Source organism: Balaenoptera musculus, chromosome 1, assembly GCF_009873245.2.
Source record: "Balaenoptera musculus isolate JJ_BM4_2016_0621 chromosome 1, mBalMus1.pri.v3, whole genome shotgun sequence".
In the NCBI taxonomy this organism is placed as follows: domain Eukaryota; kingdom Metazoa; phylum Chordata; class Mammalia; order Artiodactyla; family Balaenopteridae; genus Balaenoptera; species Balaenoptera musculus.
Window position 1 is genome coordinate 99380448 of NC_045785.1, and position 24421 is coordinate 99404868.

The 24421-nt window shown below is 37.9% G+C and overlaps 1 protein-coding gene across 1 annotated transcript in view; it reads right to left on the minus strand.

The window, feature by feature from the left end:
• The window catches only part of LOC118893107 (monocarboxylate transporter 1), a 37491-nt gene that overhangs the window by 10645 nt on the left and 2425 nt on the right, over positions 1-24421 (minus strand). The window contains exons 2-3 of the mRNA XM_036848321.1: positions 7248-7508; positions 2306-2449 (exon numbers count right to left, since the gene is read on the minus strand). Of these exons, the coding sequence (XP_036704216.1) occupies positions 2306-2449; positions 7248-7464 (361 nt within the window). The 5' untranslated portion in view covers positions 7465-7508. The remainder of the gene's footprint in view (positions 1-2305; positions 2450-7247; positions 7509-24421) is intronic.

Below are 24421 nucleotides of genomic sequence, written 5' to 3' on the forward strand. Positions count from 1 at the left end.
GGGGCAGAGGGCGAAATGAGTAAGGGGATCAACTGTGTGGTGAAAAAATAAATAAATAAATAAAACCAGACTCTGTAGGTTCAAATCTCGTCATCATCACTTATTGGCTGTGTAATGTCAGACATGTTGACCCTCCTGTGACTGTTGCCTGGTATGTAAAACAGGAGCACAGCACTGCTGTGACTAAAGAACTTAGTGCCTGGCATGTAGTAACCACTCAATAAATGTTAGTAGTTATTTTTATAATTGTTATTTATATTATTTGAAGGTGATTAACTGTCATCTGGCAAGTCACGTGAAGGATCATTATAAGCAAAGACGGTAATTAAGGAGACGGTTATCAAATAGAGTTTTAAAAACAGTTTTTAAAATAAAGTAGGCAATACAAAATTATTCCTTTTACAACAGCACCAAAAACTTTAAAGTGTGCAATTTATAATGGCTAAATTGTATAACTTTCCTGAAGGGACAGAGAATTAAAACCAACACACAAAGTTTTTGTATAATTAAACACAACATTGCCAAGATGTCAATACTCCCCAAATGAAAGTGCTAACTTGACGTGATTCCAATGACAATATCAGTGCATTTCATTTTGGAGATGAGGTAAAATGATTCTAAAACATACTAGAGAATACATGGGAGTCAACCAGAAACTTTCGGGTGATGCAGGATGGGACTAAACAGAACAGATATTTAAAACAGACTTTTAAAAGCTACAATCAATAGAATAGTGTGACTATGACTCAGGAATAGGTAAACACTGAACCAAGAAAGTGGACATAAAGTCCAGGAATATACCTAAAATATATATAAACATTTAATGTATGATAAAAGTAATATTTTAAATTACTGCAACAAGAAGTAGTCAATAAATGGTGCTAGTATAAGTAAATATTCAAATAACTTGGAGATGCTCTCTCCCTGGCCCCTTCTTTCTCCCTACCATTTATGTCTAAGCTATTCACAGAGACTTAAACCAGTAAACCAAACTAGGTCACTCCCCTGTTGCAAACCTGCTATTGGCTTTCTGTCCATAACCTTTACCCTGGCCTTACCTCCCTGATCTCATACCAGACCATTCTCACCAGTGCTAACAAGCATGCTGCTGATTTAGGGCCTATGTTCCCCTAGATTTTCACAAAGCTAGTTCCCTGATGTTACTCTATTAAGGTCATCTCTTCAGCAAGGTCTTTGTATAGAATTTATCACTCCCTGATTTTTCTTATTTATTTGTGAGTAGCAGTGTCTGCCTCCTCCCATGAAAGAGCACGACTTTGCTGGACTTGTTGCCCTATGCCCACAGCATGTAGACAGTGCCCGACATACATATTGTTGTTGTTCATGATATGCTCTTAAGTGACAAAAACTGGTTACAAAATACTTTATGTAACCGTATCCCTTTTTGTTCTGAAAAAAGTTATGTTTGTGTATAGAAAAAAGTTGGGAAGGATATATATACATCAAAATGTTAGTAGTCAAAGTCTCTGGACTGTGAAGTTATACATAATCTTTTTTTATCATACTCATCAGCAGTTCATTATCTTAATTTGGCTATTAAAATAAGGGGAAAGGACTTCCCTGGTGGCACAGGGGTTAAGAATCCATCCGCCTGCCAACAGAGGGGACGTGGGTTCGAGCCCTGCCTGGTTTGGGAAGATCCCACATGCCACGGAGCAACTAAGCCCATGCGCCACAACTACTGAGCCTGTACTCTAGAGCCCGCTAGCCAAAACTACTGAAGCCCGTGCGCCTAGAGTCCGTGCTCTGCAACACGAGAAGCCACCGCAATTAGAAACCTGCGCACCGCAATGAAGAGTAGCCCGTGCTCTGCAACAAGAGAAGCCACCGCAATGAGAAGCCCTCACACCGCAAACAAAGAGTAGCTGCCACTCGCCACAACTAGAGAAAGCCTGCGCACAGCAATAAAGACCTAACGCAGCCATAAACAAACAAACAAACAAATAAATAAATAAAATTTTTTTAAAAAGAGAGAGCGAGACAGAGATAGTAACCAATGACCACCCTTGCAATGACTGCCGGACACATTTTATCTACAAACCACTGACTATTCTTAGGACAAGGGATACAATCATTTCTTTCAATTCATTTATTCAACAATGTACACCTACTGTATGACAGCAATTTCTTTTAAAACTTGATTTTCTATTGCTCTTAAATTAACAGGTTGTCAAAATGATAATTTCTATAAGGAGGGACTTCCACTCAAAAGATCTGAAAGACCAATGCAGGTGAATACCAAATAGCCAGCAATATATTAATGCTTGAAAATGAATCAACTCACCTCCAATGACTCCGACACACAAGTAAAGTTCCTGCACAGTGTTACAGAAGGAAGCTGCGATCAAGCCACAGCCTGACAAGCAACCGCCAACAATCATGATTGGACGACTGCCATATTTATTCACCAGGATACTGCTGATAGGACCTAAGAGATAATCAAAAATTTAGTGGTACACAAGGCATTGATGGCACTAAATGACAAGTCCTTCCAAATAAGCAGATACAACAAAAGGCAATGGTAAGAATACTGTTATCTATAATTACTTCATAATCATAGGTATGTGTGCTGGAAAATAAAGATGCTAGAAGAATCATTAATTGTGTATCTTCTCTATCTTGAAATCTTGGATGGAATTTTACTAAAATATAGAAGACTCTAGTCTTTCCTTAATCTTTCTCTTATAAGGCATAATAGGCTGAAAGCCTTGGTAACAGACGTTCATAGGCTTCTTGATTTATCTAGGATATGATCAACACATATTTAGTAAGTTTGCTCTATATTAATTTTTGGGATAGGCAGACTGATGAGAGATTTTAAGAGTATTCTTTACAAATCATCGTAAGTGTAGTTTGTGTCATATTTTTTAAAAAGAAGAAAAAACAAAGGCAAAATACATATTTTTTCCCCCAAGTTCAGTAGTTTTGCAATTAGGACATCTAAATTTAAAACAAAACAAAACAAAACTGTTCCCATTTACACCTAGATATCTCAGGTATTAAATTGAATGGAATGTCTTCTAGGGTTAACCGGGTTCCATGCCTATACTGCTGTTTTGTGACAGCAAAACTATGAAAAAATGTTTGTAGAAGATTAAGTCAGATAATGGTCAAAACATTCTCAGGTTTAACAACATAAACCAGATTAAATTTCCTCAGCTAAAGAGATGCATACCAAAAAATCAGTTTTTCTTTAACGTGAGAGAAGAAACCAAACAAAAGTGTAGTGTTATAAGGATCACAAATAAAAAGATTTTATGCGTTTCATGTATCAGTTTTCAAATACAAAAAAATCAAATGGCCTCTCCTTACTTGCTACAAATAGGTATAAACTGTAATTCCCCTTTTCCAAAATTTTAAGTCTTAATTATGAGTCTTATCTAAAGCAAACAATGTTTTAAGAGCTGTAACACAACTCTTAGACTAACAATATTTGCTGATTACAAATGAATGACATTTGACATTCTCTGAATTTCATTTATTTATAATACTTATGTCCCTACTTCATGGCTCTGGACGTCGGAGATAACAACTTTGTTTACATGACACCATAACATGTCTGCCTTGTTAAGGCAGATGACTGCAAATAAGAAAGGGTCACTGCAATGCATCAGTAGGGAAGGGGACCACAAGAAGAACTAATATTTGAACTTGCAGCTAGTGAGAACCAAGTTTCGAATCCAGCCCATTTTCTCCCCATTACATATGTATTTTTGAAACTACAGTTCCAAAGTTATAAAGCAGAAGACATACAAATCAAGTTTTTCTTCTATTAGCATGGTAAATTCTGACTTTATTCTGTTTATTCTATACTTACCTCCCTAGAAGATAGTAAGTCTATTTTTAAAAACAGACACAGAATGCACATATTCAGAATATACTACTGATCATACGCTGACATATTTTATTTCCATAAACACTTATGAAAAATTCTGCATTACTCATATTCTAATGCAACTATATTCAGAATTGCAGTATGGTGCACTATGATTAAAAGGACAGGCTCTGGCCCCAGGGAACCCAATTTCAAATTATGGTATGTATATTCAAAATGTCGTATGTTTGTATGTATACATACATATAATAAACATGCAAGAAGGAATGAAAGCTTTTGATATCCTAGTATTTTGGAGGACCAATTCTCTCTAAGGGGCTGGGTCAAGAAATGGCTGCAGGAGAGACTACAGGCTCAACCAAGGATGTGTATAAACAAGTTCTCATCAAACTTCTAAGTCACTTCATGAAAATATTAGGCCACAGCTGCTTTGGAAATAATTTGAATTTACAGCTTGTGTATGATGAAAGAATTAAATATTGAAAGAATGTTCATGAAATATGTCCATATAAATTAGTCATTAAACAGATTTTTGTATAGTCAGAATTACAAAGATAAAAAAATACTGCCACACTGTTGACTCTGTGAAGTAGAAGTTAATGCTGTAAGGTTGCAGTATTTTAAGTTCTAAACTAGGAATGTTACGATGACATTACTGTGGAACGGAAAATATGTGAATTTATACTTTCATTTTTTAAAATTAATTTTTATTGGAGTATAGTTGCTTTACAATACTGTACAGCAAAACGAATCAGCTATACGTATACATATATCCCCTCTTTTTTGGATTTCCTTCCCATTTAGGTCATCATAGAGCACAGAGTAGAGTGAGTTCCCTGTGCCATACAGTAGGTTCTCATTAGTTATCTATTTTATACATAGTTTCAATAGTGTATATGTGTCAATCCCAATCTCCCAATTCCTCCCACCCTCCCCATACTTTTCTTTCATGTTAAAAAAAAGGAAAAACTCAAACAAAAACCAAGAGTAAGTAACTAAGATCTTCTCCTTTAAAAATATACTTTAACAAGTATCAGTATGTATCTGTGAACCAAAGCACATGGAGGGATGGAGGGAGGGAGGGAGGGAGGGAAGAAGGAAGGAAGGAAGGAAGGAAGGAAGGAAGGAAGGAAGGAAGGAAGGAAGGAAGGAAGGGAGGGAGGGAGGGAGGAAAGAAAACTGAACCCTAAACCACTCACAACTCAAAACATATTAGTGTTGAGGGTGTGGCCAAAATATACAAGTTAAAGAATTAAGGCAGTTTTAAATATAATTCTCCACCTAGGAGCCAAACAAAACAAAATAACCCATTTAGTAAAAATTATGCCACAAGGCTCTTGATATGCAATTTATCTTTCAGAGTTATTTCAGGAAGAATGGCCCCAATCAATTAGCTATCATTAAAAATAGAGAGGGGTACAGTTTGTAGGCCTATTATAACACAAATTCAGAGAAACGTGTTAGTTATCTCTGGGTAAGGACAAAGAAGGAACTGTTTTTCCAAAAGAAAGTGTCATGTGCAATTAGCACAACTGACATCACTTACTTCTGATGCAAAAGGCAAGCAGCTCTCGGGCTTCCCTGGTGGCGCAGTGGTTGAGAATCTGCCTGCCAATGCAGGGGACACGGGTTCGAGCCCTGGTCTGGGAAGATCCCACATGCCACGGAGCAACTAGGCCCGTGAGCCACAGCTACTGAGCCTGCGTGTCTGGAGCCTGTGCTCCGCAATGGGAGAGGCCGTGATAGTGAGAGGCCCGCGCACCGCGATGAAGAGTGGCCCCCGCTCGCCACAACTAGAGAAAGCCCTTGCGCAGAAACGAAGACCCAACACAGCCAAAAATAAATAAATAAATAAATAAATAAATAATAAAAATAAAGGAATTCCTTTAAAAAAAAAAAAAAGGCAAGCAGCTCTCAAGCTCTTGCTCTTAGAATTGCAACAGGTGAACCTCTTGTTTGTTATCAGTGAACCTCTTGTTTGTAATCAGCTTAAAGATACACTGAGCACCTGGAGTACCTCTGGATAATATTTACGCCAATTTCTTCAAGCCATCAGTCAAAACCTGATTAGAAATCCTGGCAGATCAAGTTCAGAGCCTCCAAAATTATTGGTCCAAAATCCCTTTTGATTTCTCTGGGCTCATGAAAAAAAGGTAAGTACTATAATTTAGCACTTACGTTCTTTTAAAAAGTACTTAATTTTAAAATAGACAAAACAGGCATACGTTCAAAATTTAAAAGGCACAAAAAACTTACCCGTTTTTCTGTGCAATGAGATTAAGTACTGAACTAATTTACGGACTTCAAATACTTATTCCTGTTTCATGAGATTACATTATTGTCTCAAGAGGATTACAAACTTCCCAAGGGCAGGGATCAAGATCAGTGTTCTCTATCATTCACACCTAGCCTAGTGAGGACTAGGTGCATAGGGCTTAGTAAATATCGGTTGAATCTGCCACCAGATTAGAAGCCTAAGCTAAGGTTTTACAGTTGAAATGCAGAATCTTTATATTGGGCTATTAAAGAGCTCATGTGAAAATAATCTGAGGCACTAAATTATGATTAAAAAAGTGAAAGCTTGGCTAAATAAGCAACATGAAACCCTGTCAATCCCAAAAAATAAATACACTTAACTTTCGAATCTCTGCTAACTAAGCAACTACATATTTTATTATTATGGGAGGTTTTGACTTTTACATGTTAAATTGTGTTTTGATGTTCCAAGGCAAACAAACAAACCAACCAACCCACAGTATTTTAAATGATGTTAAGGTAAGCAACTTACTCTCCACATTTTCTTCACAACATGTCAAAGAAAACAGAAAGGGAAAAAATGATAAAACTTAAGTTTAAGATGAAGCTGAAATGCTTTAGGACTAATTACATCACAAGGAACAAAACAAGGAGGATTTTATCCAGTTCTTTAATTCTAACACTATGAAAAGATTTTACCTCAGACTTTGAACTGTGCTATTCAGGTTAGCCCGATTTACTTTAATTCTCCCAACATTAATTTTTAAAAATCTTTATTTACATTTATACCTCAAGAGTCTAGCAGAGAGCAATAAGAAAAATAAGTTGTGCACATGTCATTTTTCTGAGAGTTTAAAAAAAATTTTTTCCCTCTGAGAGCTTTTTTAAGTTCAATGATACCGAATTGGAACAAATCCTCACAATTTCTTATTTCTGTTTCAGAATACTATAGTGCAACAAACAAAGCAAGAGTTGTCATTGTTAACAAGAATAAAAAATGTGACTCTAAACATAAAGCTTTGAGAAATACCATTTCAAAACACCTCACCGAATAAAACATTTTTTTAAAGTTACCTAAACAGAGCATCTGGTTGCTTAATGAAAATTAAAACAGCAGGCCTTAGTGGGTACTTACCTCCACCATACATGACAGCCAACATGATGGAAGATATCCATGACACTTCACTGGTGGTGGCATTGAATATACCTTCAATTTCTTTGAAGAACACAGTAATAGATTTGGGAAACGCATAGGAGAAGCCGATGGAAATGAAAGCTCCAACTACCACTGCCCATCCCCAGCCTCCATCTGGGGGGGTGTATCCAACTGGACCTCCAACTGCTGGTGGCATTTTTGGTGTAGATAAATCCCAAAATGCAGTTCAAGTCCAAATATCTAAACGATACAAAATTTAAATAAAATGTCAGCAATAAAGCACTCCCACCTAGCATTCCCAACAACAAAGCACCCTTTACACCTAGCTCTCAAGTAACTGAACTATTTTACAACATTACTTGGCCAATATACATTATCTTCTAAGGACGTTATCAGAAAAAGAGACTTCAGAGCCACAATATTGTCCACATTTTTTAGTAGCTTAAAGGAAAACAGCTCCTCACCATTTAAGAAACCATAACTGAAACAAATCCTTTTCAGTAAATGTAGCCTTTGTATTTCAAATAAGCCTTCTTGTCTTAGCAGTTAATATAATTCCTCAAATTACTAATAACTAAATAAGTAAATAAATGTCTTATTTGACTATCTGCTTGCAAAATTCACATAACACATACCCTACAAAAGTTTCAGGTTTTAATACAGGCTTTATAAGTTTTTCCCTTTTCCCATGTATTCTTCAATACTGACTTTCTCTTACTAATATCCTGACTTAAAAGTGATAGGAAGTAGGTACCTGACTCACTAGATATGTAGCAATTTGCAAAATAAAAGATCATTCTGAACACATAAGAATTTCATTTAATGACCTGGAAAATTATTTCAGAAAAGTTTCCTTTTATCTAACTTCCTTGGTTAAACTCCTAAACAACGAAACTAATACAACACAGTTAAACTCACAAGTTGAACTATAATGTCAAAAGATCGTAGTTTCAAATCAAAGATTATCCCGTTTTCTTGAAGCCACCTAGTACTAATGAATAGCAAGGTTAGAAAATGAAACTTCCTGTTAGATTATGAATAGGGAGAAGATGGGAGTGTTTGTTTGATAGTAGGCTTACCTATTTTCTCATGAAGGTCTCCTTTAATTTATTTAAAGCCAACTTCCACCCTATACTATAACTCATCCTACAACAGTATGTTAGCATGTCCATTTCAAATTATCTCCACTCAGACTGTATTACACAATAAATAAATACAGGTCACAGATGACAAACTCACTCTTGGCTACAGCATTTAGTCTAAAACACAAATCTTAACTTCATAGTGCAGGAGTAGTGTGCAAGTCATCTCCTAAATACTGTTCCTTCCAATCCATCTGAACACTTCAAATATGACTTAAGACAATGGACATTCTAAGGGTAGGAAGAAGACAGTCCCAAAGGAAGTTTCCCTAAAGGCAAGGATATAGGTTTCATCGCTTCTACTCAACATTGTACTAAAGGTTCTAGTCAGTCTGTGCAGGCAAGAAAAAGAAATAAAAGGCATAAAGACTAGAAAGGAAGAAGTAAAGCTGTCTTCATTCACAGAAGACATAATTGTCTATGTAGGTAATTCTAAGGAATATACAAAAAAAAGTACTAGAACTAAAAATGAACTTAACTAGATCTCAGGATACAAGACCAATAAATAGAAATCAACTCTATAAGCCAGCAAAGAACAATCAGAATTTGAAATAAAAAAAAAAAAAACCGAACAAAACATTTACAACAGGACCAAAAAACTGAACAGGGGTAAATCTGATAAACTATATATAAGATGTGTACACTGAAAACTACAAAATATTACTGAGAAATTAAACAACTAAATAGATAACCCACCCCTATGATATGAAAAAATCAAAATTTAGGCAAAGATTTTTGAAGGCACATGGCAACATTTTAATTAAAAAGTTTAGGGCTTCCCTGGTGGCGCAGTGGTTGAGAATCTGCCTGCCAATGCAGGGGACATGGGTTTGAGCCCTGGTCTGGGAAGACCCTACATGCCACAGAGCAACTAGGCCCGTGAGCCACAACTACTGAGCCTGCGCGTCTGGAGCCTGTGCTCCGCAACAAGAGAGGCCACGATAGTTAGAGGCCCGCGCACCGTGATGAAGAGTGGCCCCCGCTTGCCACAACTAGAGAAAGCCCTCGCACAGAAACGGAAGACCCAACACAGCCAAAAATAATAATTAAAAAAAAAAAAAAAAGTTTATAAATTGGGGTTTCCCTGGTGGCACAGTGGTTAAGAATCCACCTGCCAATGCAGGGGACACAGGCTTGAGCCCTGGTCCTGTAAGATCCCGCATGCCCTAGAGCAACTAAGCCCGTGCACCACAGCTACTGAGCCTGCGCTCTAGAGCGTGTGCGCCACAACTACTGAAGCCCGCCTGCCTACAGCCCGTGCTCTGCAACAAGAGAAGCCACCGCAATGAGAAGCCCGCGCACTGCAATGAAGAGTAGCCCCTGCTAGCCACAACTAGAGAACGCCTGCGTGCAGCAACAAAGACCCAACACAGCCACACACACACAAAAAGTTTATAAATTGAATTTCAAGCTACAGATTGGGAGAAAATATATACAACTCATATATCCAAGAAAAGACATGTCCAGAATATGAAAAGAACTTTTATGGCTTAATAGCAAAAAGACAAACAACAGAATTAAAAAATGTGCAAAAGATTTGAAAAGATACTTTACCTAAGAAGTACATGAAAAAATGCTAAAAATTGTTATTCGTTTGTGAAATATAAATTAAAATCCTAATAGAGATACTAATATATCTCTACTAAAATGACCAAATTTCAGACTGATAATACCAAGACTAGGTAAGGATATGAAGCAAACGGAACTTCTATATTGCTGGGCGTAAATCAAAATGATACAGCCAAGTTGGAAAACATTTTGGCAGCTCATTATGAAGTTAAATATACATTTAACATGTGACCCAGTCATTTCTAGGTATTATCCAAGAGAAATGAAAATATAGATCTTCACAAAGATGTATGTAAGAATTCTCTAGTAGCTTTATTCATAATGGCCCAAACTGAAAACCCAAATGTCCATAAACAAGTGAATGGATAAACAAATCATGTTATAGCCATACAATGGAACATTACTCAGCAATAAAAAGGAACCAGCTACCAACACATGCAAGAACATGGATAAATCACAAATGCATTATGTTAAATGAAAAAAAGCTAGACATGAGCCTACATTAAGTTCTAGGAAAGGCAAAATTATAGTACTAGAAAACAGATCGGGGGTTGGAGAGAGGAGGCTGACTGCAAAGGGGTTTCAAGAGAACTTGATTTTGGTCATGGAAATGCTCTATTATTATGGTTGTGGCAGTAATTATTCATCAAATTGTACATCTTAAATTGGCACATTTTATTGTATGTGAATCATACCTCAATACAGCTGATCAAAACAAAAAATATAATCAAGGACAGTGGCAAGGAGGATGAACTCTGGTGGCACAGGGAGATAATACAGAAGGAAAAGAAGATGGCAGGCAAATTCCTCTGTCTTGCCTATCTGGATGGTTAAAAGAAAGAATAGGAAAAGGAAGAGGACAAAGAAGAGGAGAGAAGACTCTCTTCTGAGAATTCACAACTACAGGCCTGTGTGAGCTTATGCTTGGCACGGGAACATCTGTGGGAAACCTCCATTGTTCTTCCAGAGATATATTATGTTTGATTTTGCTAGCAAAGATTTCCCACAGACAAAGCTCTGCCAAGTATAAGCTGACAATCTAAATTTTCAAAACACACCAAGAATCAATTAACCATGAGTGAAGTAAAAGCAATCCAACGCAGCCAGAACTATAGACATTGGATACGGATACTTAAAATGATTAAAAGCATGAAATAACGCATTAAAAGAAAACACACACACACACAAAATACTATAAAAAGACTAGTTAATTTGAAACAGAACTTCTGGAAATGAAAAGTATATTCAACAAAATTAATAGGTTAACAAGCAGACTGAACATAGCTGGGAAGAAACACAATGAACTGGAGGATGGGTTTGAAGAAAATAAAATTCAGGGAGACCTTTATTCTGAAGCTATGAGAAAGGTTTAGAAACATGGAGTTTAGAATGGAAGGATCTGGCAAACATCTAATGGGACTTTGGAAGAAGAGAATAGAGAAAGTAGGGAAGAGACAATTTTCAAGAGTTAATGGCTAAGTATATTCCAGACTTCATGAATAACATGAACCTACAGTTTAAGGAAATCTAACAAGCCAGAGAAAAATCTTAAAAAAACACTATTGAGAAAATACAGATTATAAAACTAACAGATAATCACACCGACAAAACAGAATTCCCATCAATTTTGAAAAACTCTCAGCCACCATATATTCAAATATTGCTTCTTCACCATTCCCTCTTTCCACTCCTCTGAGACTCCAACTGGATGTGGGTTGTCCAGATGGAATAAGGTCCTGCCTCTTCCAATATTTCTGCTTAAGCCCTGTCACGAGAGTCTTTCTCTCTGGGACTATGTATTCTGGAATGTTCCCTTCTTTGGGGGCCCCAGAGATTTTTACAGCCTGTGGCAGTGAACCACAGTAAGAACTGGGATAAATGAGAGTTACACTTTCCTTGTGTAGTGGATCTAAGGGCTTATGGATAAAGCAAATTAGAAAAGGAGAAGCAGAAGATCTCAGGCCTCTATTCTCAGGAGAGATGATTTTTAGTTAAGGGTATCTGAATCTGAGAATCTGGCGAATAATTCCATTAAAAATATAACCCAGGTGAAAGAGTAAAGACCTCATCCTAGGGCATTTCACTTACCTATGATTCAGGTGGGACAAAAATATTTACATGCTGAAGCTTCCTTAAATTTCTACTGGAATGAATATAAATAAAAGCTATTTAACAGCTCAGTTCTGCTGAAGGGAACAGTCTGGATTCTAAAATTATGTTAAACAGAACGGCTCCGGGCATTAACTTTGAGTTTTTCCTTCATCTAATTATGAAAAAAGAGAAAAGCACTTGAAATTTTTCAATCAAAGAACCACTAAAAGGATTACTTTGCCTCAGAATGTTTGCACACAGAGAGAGAGACACCCACACACAGACGGTAGAGCTGCTTAACACATCAAGCTCTGACTCCAACAGCTAATACGTGCTGGACGTGATTAAACTTTGAGCTTCGTTGCCAGCTATGATTTGTCCCAGTTAGTTACAGCAGTTACAATTTTTAGTCTCTAAAACTTGCCTTATCAAGTTAATAATACCCTATTCCATAGTATAAAACTTAAGATTTAAAACTTCAAGAAGCTTTAAAAAGATTCATTAGGAAATAAGAAGTATAAGAAGAGTATCCAAATTTCAAAAGAACACTTCAAAAAACCAGATGTGGATTCAACACAGTTCTGCCACCATCCAACCAATGGCTGTCCTTCCTAACTTAAAAATTCTGATGGTACCTAATAGAAAGTGTGTAATATCATTATCTAAACACACTATTTTCTTTCAAACTGACCAAATCTCAGCTATAAACAAAAGGGCTCATTCAGAAAGTAAATTTATGTGAGCAGGCCCCCTGGCGCAGTATTCAGAGCCCCATTGAGAAGAAGGAATACTCAAGTCCAGAGGCTAAAAGAGATTAAAGTTTAATATTTTAAACCTTACAATGTGCACAGTAGCCTTCCTATTAGCTTAGCTATTATTTTATGACTCTCTAGTGTTTGTCTGAAAGCGACAGGAAGATTTTTTCAAAAAGTGATAGGTTATATTATGTCAATGCTACTCTCTTAGTCCCAGCTTCCCCTTCCCCCACTGTGTCCTCAAGTCCGTTCTCTACGTCTGCGTCTTTATTCCTGTCCTGCCACTAGGTTCATCAGTACCGTTTTTTTAGATTCCATATATGTGCGTTAGCATATGGTATTTGTTTTTCTCTTTCTGACTTACTTCACTCCGTATGACAGACTCTAAGTCCATCCACCTCATTACAAATAAGTCAATTTTGTTCCTTTCTATGGCTGAGTAATATTCCACTGTATATATGTGCCACATCTTCTTTATCTATTCATCTGTCAATGGACACTTAGGTTGCTTCCATGTCCTGGCTATTGTAAATACTGCTGCAATGAACATTGTGGTATATGTATCTTTTTGAATTACGGTTTTCTCAGGGTATATTTGCCCAGTAGTGGGATTGCTGGGTCATATGGTGGTTCTACTTTTAGTTTTTTAAGGAAGCTCCATACTGTTCTCCATAGTGGCTGTATCAATTTACATTCCCACCAACAGTGCAGGAGGGTTCCCTTTTCTCCACACCCTCTCCAGCATTTATTGTTTGTAGATTTTTTGATGATGGCCATTCTGACCGGTGTGAGATGATACCTCATTGTAGTTTTGATTTGCATTTCTCTAATGATTAGTGATGTTGAGCATCTTTTCATGTGTTTGTTGGCAATCTGTATATCTTCTTTGGAGAAATGTCTGTTTAGGTCTTCCGCCAATTTTTGGATTGGGTTGTTTGTTTTTTGATGTTGAGCTGCATGACCTGCTTGTATATTTTGGAAATTAATCCTTTGTCAGTTGCTTTGTTTGCAAATATTTTCTCCCATTCTGAGGGTTGTCTTTTTTATGGTTTCCTTTGCTGTGCAAAAGCTTTTAAGTTTCACTAGGTCCCATTTGTTTATTTTTGATTTTACTTTCAGTACTCTAGGAGGTGGGTCAAAAAGGATCTTGCTGTGATTTATGTCATAGTGCTGTGCCTATGTTTTCCTCTAAGAGTATTACAGTGTCTGGCCTTACATTTAGGTCTTTAATCCATTTTGAGTTTGTTTCTGTGTATGGTGTTAGGGAGTGTTCTAATTTCATTCTTTTACATGTAGCTGTCCAGTTTTCCCAGCACCACTTGTTGAAGAGGCTGTCTTTTCTCCACTGTATATTCTTGCCTCCTTTGTCACTACCAAATGTAAAATAGATAGCTAGTGGGAAGCTGCTGCATAACACAGGGAGATCAGCTTGGTGCTTTGTGACTTAGAGGGCTGGGACAGGGAGGGTGGGAGGGAGGCTCAAGAGGGAGGGGATATGGGGATATATTGTATACATATAGCTAATTCACTTTGTTGTACAGCAGAAACTAACACAACATTGTAAAGCAATTATACTCCAATAAAGATATTTTAAAAAAAAGAATTAAAGGAGGTATAGTGACTGTCAAAAGAAAAAAAGTGATAGGGTAAAGAACAATGGGAAACAATAAATAACCCTAACTTTTCTTAGCAATGATGGTGGTGACAAGAACCACCTTCTAGATTTTCTGGTTTCTCTCCCTTTCTCATAACTCTCAGGAATTGTGCAAGTAAACATCTGGAAAACCAAAGTTGAGCTCGCTACCCCTCATGCTCTGCCCCTACTCCAGAATAGTTAGAAAAGCCCCTGGAAATAGTATTCATTATGTTCTCTACACTTTTCTCCATCAACATTTAAAACAAAGCCACTGTCATTTCCTAAAATGACAATGGCCAGTAGGTGAACTTAAAAGAAGCAGAAAGCATCTAAAATCAATCATCTGAAAAGAATTTGTTACTAAGTGTAAACCAGTTTTAGGTTTCAAATTCACATGGAGGTACTTCCCTGGTGGCGCAGTGGTTAGGAATCCACCTGCCAACACAGGGGACACAGGTTCGAGCCTTGGTCTGGGAATATCCCACATGCCGCAGAGCAACTAAGCCCGTGCGCCACAACTACTGAGCCTGCGCTCTAGAGCTCACGTGCCACAACTACTGAGCCCGTGAGCCAAAATTTCTGAAGCCCGTGCCCCTAGAGCCCATGCTCTGTAACAGAGAAGCCACCCGCAATGAGAAGCCTGCGCACCACAACGAAGAGTAGTCCCCGGTCGCCGCAACTAGAGAAAACCCGAGCATAGCAACGAAGACCCAATGCAGCCAAAAATAAATAAATAAATTAAAAAAAAAACTCACATGGACACATTCAAATCCAGAAAGGCTGATTTACTGAAGCTATTGGTGCTGAAGTAGCTAATTTACTGCTCTTTATAACTGGCCTTAGTCCAGCTTCATGGCTTTCAGAACCACTTGCCCCAAGGTAAATCACATGATTCAAGGTCTAGGAAAACTCCTTCTTTTGCCTTCTTTTCCATTTTGAAATTGAATAAAATGAAGAAAACAAAAAACAAATTAAAAAAAAAAACCCCACAAACAAGCAGAAGGTACTAATGAAAATGAGACAGGATGGAAGGTGGCAGGGCACAACCTTTTTTTTTTTTTTTTTTTTTGCTGTAAGATCTAAGTTTCCTGACCAAGGATGAAACCTGGGTACTAACAGTGAAAGCCCCGAGTCCTAACCACTGGACCACCAGGGAATTCTCAGGGCACAACTTTTAAAAGAATGTCATAGCCATTCAGGACAAAAACTGATTAGGCCCAAGATGGCGGAAGATTCAACTGCCAGTGGACCTGGAGCATCATTATACGCTCACTGTAACACATTAGCACAAGCTACATGACACACCCACAGGCACCATGACAGTTCCGAGGCCGACCATAAAAGGCCAAAAAATGGGCAGTGGCCCAATTCCTGGAAATCCCTGCTCCTTCTCACCCAAATAATTGGAATAATCCTCCCACTGGTTAGCCTATGACATTACCCAGCCCATAAAAACTAACAACCCCATAACCCAGTGCTGCTCTCATCTTCTGAGATGGCCCACAGTCTGTGGAGTGTGTTGTAGAGTGTGTATCTCCCAGGGCTGCTCTTGCCTTTTGAGATGGACCACATTCTGTCTATGGAATGTGTGTCTCCCAGGGCTTCTCACCTTCTGAGATGGCCCACACTCTGTCTACGGAATGTGTATCTCCTTAAATAAACCTGCTTTCCCACTTAGTTCTGGAGCAGAGCCTCTCGCCTGCCTGCTTGTGTCCTTCCAAGCATTCTATATTTAATAAATCTACTTCTTGCCTATTGCTTTGCCTCTCGCTGAATTCCTTCTGCACTGAGACATAAAGAACCTCAGCTTCATTAAGTCCTGGGACCAGGTGTGTGGTTTCAGCTGAGAGACTGTGGATTTGAGTACTCTCCTGAGCCAGAGCTTGTGGGTTCAAGTCCCAGCTGAGAGGTACGATCGGGTTTGAGTCCCAATCTGAGGTGTGCAGTTTAAAAGGAGAAATATAACTACTCTCACTGGTTAGGCAAACACTCAGCAGTTTTAAAATGCATGACTCTGATCAAATGGCATATGAAGAACTTACCAAAAAAAATGTAAACTTGATTTTGTAAACTTCCAACAGTTTGAATCTCCCTTATCATTCAGGGTAAATCCAACCAACATTACAAGAAATTATACATACTACCCTTGAAGAGAGATGAACTATTTGCTAAATACTCTATGGATGTACCATACTTTAAAAAAAAAAGAAAAAAAATCGCCTATTGTTGCACATATGGGTTATTACTTTTTTTTCTTCTATAAAAACTACCATGGTGGGACTTCCTTGGCAGTCCAGTGGTTCAGACTTTGCCTTCCAATGCAGGGGGGTGTGGGTTCAATCCCTGGTCAGGGAGCTAAGATCCCACATGCCTCGCGGTCAAAAACCAAAACATAAAACGGAAGCAATATTGTAACAAATTCAATAAAGACTTTAAAAATGGTCCACATCAAAAAAACAAAAAAAAAAGCTACTGCGGTGAACTAGAAATTTAGGACAGATTTTGCGATATGGAATTTCTGCAAAATTCAAAGGCTTTTGATTCATATTATAAAAAATAAAAAGAGCCTATTTTTCCTCTTTCATTGTATTTTGTGGCAAAAACACTTTAAACTAAGAATCATACCAATATTCAGAACTCTGAGAACAGTGTATGTCAACAATGGTAAGGTTTATTTTAAGACAGACAATAACATTACATTTTTTTCTACATTAAAAAGCAGCTAATACTCCAATATAACAAGTCTGTGGATTATTTAGGGCTGAGCATTAATTAAAATCCTTGGGTAAAAGGTGGACACCTAGGGCTTCCCTGGTGGCGCAGTGGTTGAGAATCTGCCTGCCAATGCAGGGGACACGGGTTCGAGCCCCGGTCTGGGAAGATCCCACATGCCGCGGAGCAACTAGGCCCGTGAGCCACAATTACTGAGCCTGCGCGTCTGGAGCCTGTGCTCTGCAACAAGAGAGGCCGCGACAGTGAGAGGCCCGCGCACCGCGATGAAGAGTGGCCCCCACTTGCCGCAACTAGAGAAAGCCCTCACACAGAAACGAAGACCCAACACAGCCATAAATAAATAAATAAATTAAATTTAAAAAAAAAAAAAAAAAGGTGGACACCTAGTCAAAGAAGTGGCAAATTCATTTTTACTTTTCACTGCAAATCCCTAACTTCCAGGGCACTATCCCACCTCAATGTGTGTGGTTAGGCACTTAGGCTACCCTCAAAGTCACACAACAGAGAAGCTAAAGTACTGTACATCTACAATACATTTTAGGAAATAGCAGTATAATTAAAACAAAAACCATGAGATCAAGTTAGTTTAAGTGCTCTTTAATACTGGGGCTTGCATATGGGGATAAGGAGGCAAATGAAGATGTCCAAAGATTAGAAAATAACTTCCATGGGGGAATTCCCTGGTGGTCCAGTGGTTAGGACTACGTGCTTTCACTTCCGTGGCCCGTGGCCTGTGGCCCGGGTTCAATCCCTGGTCAGGGAACTAAGATCCCACAAGCCGTGCTATGCGGCCTAAATAGACAAAGTTGTTTGCTCATTAAAAAAAAAGAAAATAACTTCTATGGATATTTCAAAGCTTTTTTTAAAAATTGGAGTATAGTTGCTTTATCAAAGCTTTAAGACAAGTTAGTAGAACCAATTCTTTATTACATCAGACACAACTGTATACTTATAAGAGGCACCAATGCTTTAGGATACCTTAGTGTTAAAGATCAATTCAGAAACTAACAAAAGCAAAAACAGTATAATTTTCTTCCAAATCCACATATTGATGTGACACAAGCATTTAGTAATTTGCAAAAATGAAATTATTTTTTCATTAACTAACAATACCATAATTAGAAATTTATCTAATGCTAAGATTCTGTTCTAGCCCACCAATATCACTACTGTTTTTCTGAATATACCTTGCCACATGGAATTAATCCCTTCCATGACATTTTAGCTCAATGCTTCTTGGGTAGCATTCTGAAAACTCTTAAGATAATAAGTTGTATATTTCTTTCTTCCTTTGTAAGTAACTATTTCCCTAATTAGCTTAGGTGTGTGCTTTTAGATCATGAATTAAGGACAGAGGCTATTGTATTGTTTCAACAACAACAACAACAACAAGCTAGGGAATTCCCTGACAGTCCCTTGGCTAGGACCCCATGCTTTCACTGCAGTGGGCCGGGGTTCGATCCCTGGTCAGGGAACTATGATCCCACAAGCTGTGTGGGGAGGCCAAAAAAAAGTAACAACCAACTAACCCCTCCCCCATGACCAAATGTTAGGATTCAAAGAATCTGACTCTCCCAGTTTTTGAGAAGTGTGGAAAAACATGAAACCAGAAAAAACCCTCCAGTGATGTTACGCTTTCTGGAACTCTAAGAAACACAGGCAGAAAGGTATTTTGTTTTGTTTTGTTTTAATAAAAGAAAAAAATTATGGAATACAACTGTTGGCACAGAACTTATCTGATCAGTCTCACTTTCTGAGTTATTACTACACCAGCAGATTTTGCCTTCTTTAATGCTTCATTTTTGCCTGATTCTAGCAGATTAAAAAACTAGCTATTGTCCATGTTGAGACCAAGTCCTGTTCCCTTTCACGTTAATTTATTTCTTGCTTGGGCAAGAGTTTCCAAATGTAAAACCATTTCAAATTTATATAAAACATAAGAATGTGAGTAGTAGTGAATGAAGAAAGGGAAGTTGGAGGCTGTGTCCTCCAAAAGCAGGTTTTGCTTGGCAGAATTCCAGGCTATATTTTGGAATACCTGTATATGTTGTTTTCTACAGCAATGCAAATAGATATTCAACAAATCAAGATCTAAGTGGGCCATTTCAATTTAATATATGACCTACCATTTCAATTCATTAATACGTGACCTACCCTCTTCCAAAATCTAAAGAAGAAATATAATAGGCTGAATTAAAATAGATGTGATGACAAAACTGTGTCATTTATGTTACTTTGAATATAAATCAATACTTGAATATAATTGGTGGTATTTCTATTAGAATCTACTTCACTACCAGTATTCTGAAGCTTGATGGGGAGAATTACAATTCATTAAAAGACAAACAACAAAGAAAGCTTTTCCTTTTCTTGCAAAAGGCTGAGTTGAACTCAGAAATAATTAACACTATACTTAGTTTCACATGAAAAACTTTTAAGTTTTGAAGACTAGAGGCAACATAGTAATATGCTGACATTTCATTTCAAAGCTTAATTCTCTTCCTAAAAGTTTCAAACCATATTTTAAAATATATATTTCTTCATCCCTTTCTAGTAATTTCTTATACACATAATGGTTTAATAAATATCCTTTGAATGAGCCTGAACTTCATTATTACGCTACCTTTGACCCTCATTATCTCAAAGAACTAAATTGTTTTGTTTTCTTGTTTGTTTTATTAGTAACAGACAAACCACAAAAGAGTAAGTATTAAAACTGAGTACTGGGGCTTCCCTGGTGGCGCAGTGGTTGAGAATCTGCCTGCCAATGCAGGGGACACGGGTTCGAGCCCTGGTCTGGGAAGATCCCACATGCTGCAGAGCGACTAGGCCCGTGAGCCACAATTGCTGAGCCTGTGCGTCTGGAGCCTGTGCTCCGCAACAAGAGAGACCACGACAGTGAGAGGCCCGCGCACCGCGATGAAGAGTGGCCCCCACTTGCCGCAACTAGAGAAAGCCCTCGTACAGAAACGAAGACCCAACACAGCCATAAATAAATAAATAAATAAATAAACAAAACAAAAAAAACTGAGTACTGTTTGTCTGGAATTAAAGCATTATCCACCATTCTCAAATGTTTACTTGCAAAGCGTTTTAAGAATAGAGACTAAAGATGTACCAAAAAGAAGTCGGCATTATTACCTCAAAATATACTGTAATTAAACTTAAATAGCCTTTTTAATTGCTGACAATATAAATCTGTGTTCTCGTTAAGATAATAATCAGTTCCTTTATTAGAAATACATAAGTTTCAGGGGCCTCCCCGGTGGTGCAGCGGTTGAGAATCAGCCTGCCAATGCAGGGCACACGGGTTCGAGCCCTGGTCCAGGAAGATCCCACATGCCGCGGAGCAAATAAGCCCCTGCGCCACTACTGAGCCTGCGCTCTAGAGCCTGCGAGCCACAACTACCGAAGCCCACACTCCTAGAGACCCTGCTCTGCAACAAGAGAAGCCACCGCAATGAGAAGCTCGCGCTCGGCAACGAAGAGTAGCCCCCGCTCGCCCCAACTAGAGAAAAAGCCCGCGCGCAGCAACGAAGACCCAACGCAGCCATAGATAAATAAATAAATAAACAAATAGATATATTAAAAAATACGTAAGTTTCAAATGAATGTTTTACTTTCCTGGAAACAGGTAATTTGTTAAACCACTCCTCTTCCCTCTATTACATCAAGTAAGTAGTTCTCTAGGTAATTCAGTAAATACAAATAACATCATTACACAATCACAATAGATAACAAGTGTAATAATAATAGTAAGTGTATTTCTAACCTACAGAGTAGGTATTTCAAACCTGAGATTCATCAACATCTTTAGGGGTTCCTCCAGTTGAGCAAAATAAAGGCCTGAATCTAATATAGTGAGCTGTTGAAGACAAGATTTGAAGCAATTTTAAGCACATTTGCTGAAGCACCCAAAAGAGGGCAAGAAAATCCCCCAAGTCAATGACGACACGCATTATCCTATTTAAGTTATGGCCCTTAAAATAGAACTCCCTTTGGAAACAGTAATTTTAAACATATAATGTGATTTTTAAAGTAAGAAATTAGATAAGATCTAGCAGTGGGTCTAATAACCACAGTAATTTCGAAGTAGTGATGAATTTGAACAATTTCAAGATAGCTGCAGCCGCTGTATCATGATACGAAAATATGTGATTTCTATTGGTGACAAAGTCACAGGTTCTGCCAATACTACTATGGTTTGTTGCTTGCATTCATAGCTGAAATAAATTCTAAATTTTACTTAGAGGTTAATGAAAAGATGTAATTTTTTTCCCCAACCAAGTTCACAGACTCCCTGAATTCCATCCAACATGGAGTATCAATCTGCAGATCACAGGTTAAAACCTCTGATTGGGGAACAGAAGAGAAAGTTAATAAAGTAAAAACTTAGCTTTCATTCTCAAAAGCTCAATAAGGCAATTCACAAAAGCTCTGTTAAGCTCTGTTATTATCCAAGATAGTTTAACACACCAGAACAGTATCATCAGGCCTTCACTCAATAATCTTATGAAGATTTATATAAGAGCAAAATCACAGGGAAGAAATATTTTTCAACAAATAATCAAATATGCAGCTTACAATGCCTGTATATTTTGAGGAATTTCTCCTTTATATGAAGACTAAATCATTGTAATCAAATCAGATTCAACATTATGAGTAGCTGTGATCAGCAATAAGGGAGTGTGGACAACCAAAGGAGCTGGATCCTACTGTTTCCGCAGAAAAGGTCAGTAGCAGTCTTCAATGGCTTAGCCCATGCATCCAGTCACACTGTCCTGGATGTGAACTCATGTAGTTATTGTGTATACTGTGACCCCAGGAGAGAAATCACCATTTCTATAAGATCATTATTGCTCTTTTAATCACTTGTCTGCAAGACACTATGGCTCAAACAGGTCACCTACACTAGTCTTCCTGCCATAAATCCATTATAAAATGGATCCTACAACCAAAAACAGAGAGGGAGAAAGAGGCAGGGGGAAGAAGGGGAAGGGAAAGGGGAAGAAGGGGAAGAGGGGGAAGAGGAGGAAGAGGAGGGAGAAGAGGGAGAGGAGAGAGAGGGAGAGGTAAAAGAAAAAAATTAGAGGAAAAAAGCATGGAGAAAAATTTGTCAGGGCAAATTAAAGGATAAGTAACGTACAACTTAAAAGGCCACTGTACCAATCTAATAATGACAGCAGCCTAAATTAGGTAGCAGTAATAAGAATGAAAAAGGGGAGTAGAATGGGGTGGGAAGGAGTGGACATGAGACAACAAAGGGGAGAAGGGGCTGGCACTTAATTGCATTTGGTAGAGTTGGGGGGGCCCCCTGGAGAACTATTAAAATGACTCAGATTTTAAGTCTGGCTACCTGGAGTAGTCAATCCCTGTCCTCAAGGAATTTAAAATCTGTAATCTGGTTACAGCTAGAGATTTAGATTTGGTAGGGAGTGATTCTACCAGAAATTCCCCCAAAGCTATGGGAACAGATAAGCTCTTCAAGAAAGAACAAAGACCAAAAGAATCCCTACCAATTTAAGAACAGAAATTCTAAATATCCCAAATACTAAAAGCTATTCGAAACATTAACATCAAGTGCTAAAAAACAACCTAACAAAATATGTACTGGTTTTTTAAAGAGGATGTATCTTGATACATTTAAATACGTTTCTCCAAAAAGAAAGTGTTGTGATCATATATGATATTGTATTAAAGCACACAAACTTTTAACTTGTCCTTCCTATTCCAACTACCTCTCTTTTATAGAGGTATTCTAGCTAATCAATTATGAAGGAATGTTAGAATTAAAGGCACAATTAAATTATTGCCATTTGCAAACCACTAATGAAATAACGGAACTAGGCCATCAATATAGCAGAATGAGGGACAACCAAACATCATATGCCTCCTGATGGAAAAATACACACCACCACCTATGAATTGTATTTGCCCTCTCCACCACACCATGCCTCCTCTCAGAAATCCAACCTCAATCTAGCTACAAATTTACAGAAAATACGAGGGATAGGAGAACATGTTAAACTAGGACATGTTAAATCTATACCAGAGGGACATTCAACAAAATCCAGAATGAGGGAAACTGCAGAAAAAATAACCCGGTTCCATCAACAAATAACTTACCAGGAAAATAAGAGAGAAAAGGGGAACCTGTAGTTTAAAAGACATACCAACCACCAAATGTAATGTGTGAACTTATTTGGATCCCAAATCAAACAGACCACTTACTTTGAAACAATTTAGGAAAATTTGAATACTGCCTGGTTATTTGGTGATGTTAATGCTTAAAGGTGGGATAATGGTATTGTGGTTATGGTTTTTTAAGAGTCATATCTTCTAGAGATACACTGAAATATTTACAGATGAAATGCATATCTATGTTTTGCTTCACAATAATCCAGTAGGGGGCAGCAGGGAGTAAGTAGGAGTACAGATGAAACAGTAATGGCTGTTTGAAACTTCAATTGGGTTTGAAACTTTCCATAATGAATTATTTAGAAGGGAAAAAAATCACTATCAATAATAGCAAAAACACAGAAAGGACAAAAATGGATTTGAGTCTTGTTTCCAACCCTTACAAATTGAACAGCCCTGGGGTAGTCACACAACCTCTTAATGTCCATATTGGCTAAATGGAGAAAAATAATAAACTCATTTGCTCAAGCTAGAAACCTGGGAGATATTTTTAACTTCTCTGGCTTCCCCAGTCTCCCACATCTGGTCTATCACTGACTCCTGTCTGTTCCCCTCTCTCTTCCATCTTCCCACTGCTGTCCATCTTGTCCATCACTGTGGTCTCACAAAACTCCAACAGCCTCCCTCCAACCTATTCTCCACTTTGTATCCAGAGTGATATTCCTAAAATTCAAATCTGATCATGCTATTCCCAGCCCCATTTAAAACCATTAAACTGCTTCATTTAGCTTCAAGACAGGAGCACTTCCTTAAGTTTTTTTTACCTAGTCCCTTCCCTATTTCCTTAAGATGACTAATAAGGCCTTTCATTATCTGATATTGTCTACCTCCATCTTTCCCCATTCTCTCTGCTCCCTCTTCATGCTTTAGCTTTGGTGAAATTCTTTACGTTTTTCTAATGTACCCTGTACTCCGACTGTAGCTTTAGTACATGTCTGTGATGTTCTTTCCACTATCACTCCCTGGCCTAGCTAGCTCCTATTCATCCTTCAATTCTCGGGTTAAATAGCATTTCCTCGGAGAGGCCTA